Here is a 3,793-nt window from a genome sequence, read left to right as displayed (position 1 = left end):
CTAGTAAAATTATACTACTATAGGTGACATTGTGACAAAGATAGCCCATCTACTTACAAATGGGTCAAAATTTACCTCTTATGGTTCAAATTGGTAATATTATAGATCTTAGCTAAAAAGGTGACTCAGGTGAAGAAAATGGCGCCCAGCATGTTCACAGTTTGGTAATCATATTTATTAGGCAAACTATATATTACAAAACAACATATATTTTAAAAACTGGTGTTTGCTAGTCAATGCAACCCAACCCAACATGACTTTTTTCATCTGATACAATGATTACCCGGGCCGACCCATTATAAAACTCACTATCCCCTTCTTTCCGCCAAATGTAATAAAGACGTTAACTTTCAAAATCCTTAATTGGTGATCGGCCACATTCATGTATAAACAGAATTAGGCTTTAGAAGCTTTACTTACCAAACAAACTTTCCGTATCAAGAGTCCAATTGCAGGTTGTGATACCGTGTACGTGTATCTTTAAAACTGTAATAGCAATGTAACAAAATCCAAGATCACAACACCAAATGTTACCTAATAAAGATATTAAGATGTAGACACTTTCAACATGTTCACATGTGAAATACTAGTAATACATAACCATCCTACAAATTTGGTAATATGTTTATATTCATTTTTTTTAAGATCGCATGCTTTTATATCTTCATATAATTGACCACCAACAAACTACAATATGACATTTTAATGACTACACATTTGATACCATGTATTAATAGCTTTCTTTTTAAATAATAATAATAATAATAAAGCTATATTGACAACATACATACATGATTTAACAATCTGTTTAGAGTGAACATGAGACATACAAATCGGTGAAAAAGTTCAAATGGTCACATAGTAAGTTATAGTTGGTACAAACTAAATCCGTGTGTGATAAACAAAAGGTACTTGGAGAGTGTTTGTTTGTCAGAATCCTATCGATCGATATATTTATTATCTATGGGTGTGTTTAATAGAACTAGTTTACAGTCGAAAGCTTAAGCTTATTTTTTTTATAATTGTTTGACTAAAACTAGCCGGAGCTTAAACATGTAAAATAAAGTAAAATGAAATATAAACACATGATACATAGTTATATAAGGGGTATTCATGTAATTTTATATTTCATAAGCAACTTCAGCTAACTTTTTTTCTTCCTATAAGCTCTTAAATTTTATCTACCAAATAATGCTATAATATGGAGTAATAAATAAGGTTATTTTTATATATAATGACCAAGTATAAAAACTTAAAGGCAACATCCAATATCCTCTTGCATATTTGCACATAATGAAGCTACATACATCTTTTCTTTTTTGGATCACCCTTATCATAAATGGGAATTGATCCAAAGGAAATTTACTTAAATTTTGATAATGATAAGCATAATAATGAGTTGAGTATGTAGTTCCATGCATCTTACATAACTATACCAGGACCACTAGTCAATTAAATGCTAAAAGCTATACATACATAAATAGAAAATAGCTTCACTAATCAAAAACCCCTACAAAAAATCACATATAAGATTCAGTAGCTTTTAAACCTAATACTATTGGCCCTTGAAAAGATTTCATACCTCAAACATGTTCATCATCAACCATAATTTGGAGGATCTTTCAAAATTCCTAACAGACCCTATCTTACTTTATAATATTATGTTCATACTCCTACTCATGTCTCTTCTTTTATGTTTTGTCATGACCAAAAAGCCTTCATGCAAAGTTTACTTAATAGATTTTGCATGTTACAAGCCTCCAGATTCTCAAAAGTGCTCGAAAGAACTTTCCGCAAATCTAGCAGCAGGATATGGATATTTCACAGACGAGCAGATAGATTTTATGAGGAAAACTATGGAAAGAGCTGGCCTTGGTGACTCTACTTACTTGGCAGAGGTCTTTTTCGGAAAAACTTATAATCCGTTCATGAAAGATGCACGAAGGGAAGTCGAAATGGCCATATTTGGATCGGTAGACACACTTTTGGCAAAAACAGGTGTAAGATATGAAGATATTGGGATCTTAATTGTAAACTGTTGTATTTACAACTCAGAACCCTCACTTTCAAGCATAGTAGTAAACCAGTATAAACTCAGAGAAAATATTGTCACGTACAACCTCGTCGGGATGGGTTGCAGCGCAGGACTTGTGGCAATAGGACTTGCTAAACAGCTCCTTCAGGTTATATGGTATCATTATCTATTTATCATCCATATCCAATATTCATAAATAGTGATTTTGCTAAGCCTGTATTATATTATCATTTACATTTACATATACATATAAATAACAGTAAAAGAAGAGATATTAGTAGGACACCACAACTACTTAAGTTCTTAACAGCAAACTAGTATAATTTGGAGTAGCAATGCAGTTTAGGCCAATGGTCATATTAAGGAATGATTTAATTATCTTCTACTATGTATAAAGGGTGATGATTCGTACACAACCACTTTTTATCCATATCATAAAGCACAATTGCTTGTGTATGGATAAAAATTGGTTGTGTCCAGATCATTCATCATGTATAAACTAGCAACATAGTTTAGTTCTATTGAATCATTCGAATTATGAAGTACAATACAATAAAATTCTAATTTTTGTAGGTACACCAAAACTCGTATGCAATGATAGTAAGTACAGAAAGCATTACCGAAAACTGCTACAAAGGGAAAGATCGTTCCAAGTTCCTTATCAATTGTATGTTTCGCGTAGGGGGTGCTGCAATACTCCTCTCCAACCACCCTTCAGATCACAAAATTTCCAAATATCAACTTCTTCACGCAATACATACCAACACATCAAGCTCGGACAGATCCTACAACTGTATCTATCGCGAAGAAGATAACGCCGGATTTGTCGGTGTTAACGTTAACAAAGACCTCCTAATTTCGGCAATCACAACGATCAGACCAAACCTAATCACCGTAGGCCGCCTTATCCTTCCCATTAAAGAAAAATTCATATACCTAATAAACCACATTGTAAGAAACCTAATTCCTACATTGAAGATCAAGCAGTACACGCCTAATTATAGTAAGGTTGTTGATCATTTCCTCCCTCACGTTGGCGGTAAGCCGGTGCTTGATGAGCTGCAGAAAGCGCTAGGGTTTTCGGACGAAGCCATGGAAGCTTCTAGAATGACATTGTACAGGTATGGAAACACGTCTAGTACTTCGATATGGTATGAGCTGGCATACATAGAAGCAAAAGGTCGGGTAAAGAAAGGAAACTGGGTTTGGCAGATTGCATTCGGGTCGGGTTTTAAAGGTAGCAGTATCATTTGGTGTGCAATGAAGACCGTTAATCATGACGAACATAATCCTTGGACAGACGAGATTGCTAAATTTCCAGTCACTTTGACGATCCGTGAACCATTTACTGTACATTTTGACCCTTCCAATTGAATCAGAATTAGGCAATATTTCTATCACAAGTTGCAATCCATTGTGATAAAAATCTATCACTGTTATTTTATTGTTTGCCTGATAAGGATAAAAAGAATGTCCAATAGTTTCAATGTTCAATCCCGCCTCTACACGCTTGATATGTTATTGTAGAATTCTGCACGTTTGATTTTAGCACTGACTATTACATAGCATAGTATGTATTCCAGAAACAGGGTTGCTGAGGAAACATACAATTTCCAAATTCAACATTACTAGTAACCAATCTGCACATATATAAAAAGAGCCCTATACAAATGCACCATGATCATGCGCAACCACAATAACAATAACGATAATAATAAGAATAAAAGAAAGCACATCACCAAAGGAATGAGTTTTTAT

The 3,793-nt window shown here is 33.9% G+C and overlaps 1 protein-coding gene across 1 annotated transcript; it reads left to right on the top strand.

The window, feature by feature from the left end:
* Positions 1-1,589: 1,589 nt before the first annotated feature.
* On the top strand, positions 1,590-3,409 carry LOC139853882 (3-ketoacyl-CoA synthase 11-like). Its single transcript, XM_071843223.1, has 2 exons — positions 1,590-2,183; positions 2,609-3,409. The coding sequence occupies exons 1-2, from the start codon at positions 1,590-1,592 to the stop codon at positions 3,407-3,409; spliced, it is 1,395 nt and encodes a 464-aa protein (XP_071699324.1).
* The last annotated feature ends 384 nt before the right edge of the window (positions 3,410-3,793 follow it).

This window comes from Rutidosis leptorrhynchoides, chromosome 6 (assembly GCF_046630445.1).
Source record: "Rutidosis leptorrhynchoides isolate AG116_Rl617_1_P2 chromosome 6, CSIRO_AGI_Rlap_v1, whole genome shotgun sequence".
Taxonomy (NCBI): domain Eukaryota; kingdom Viridiplantae; phylum Streptophyta; class Magnoliopsida; order Asterales; family Asteraceae; genus Rutidosis; species Rutidosis leptorrhynchoides.
This window is presented reverse-complemented; position numbering and strand designations above follow the sequence as displayed.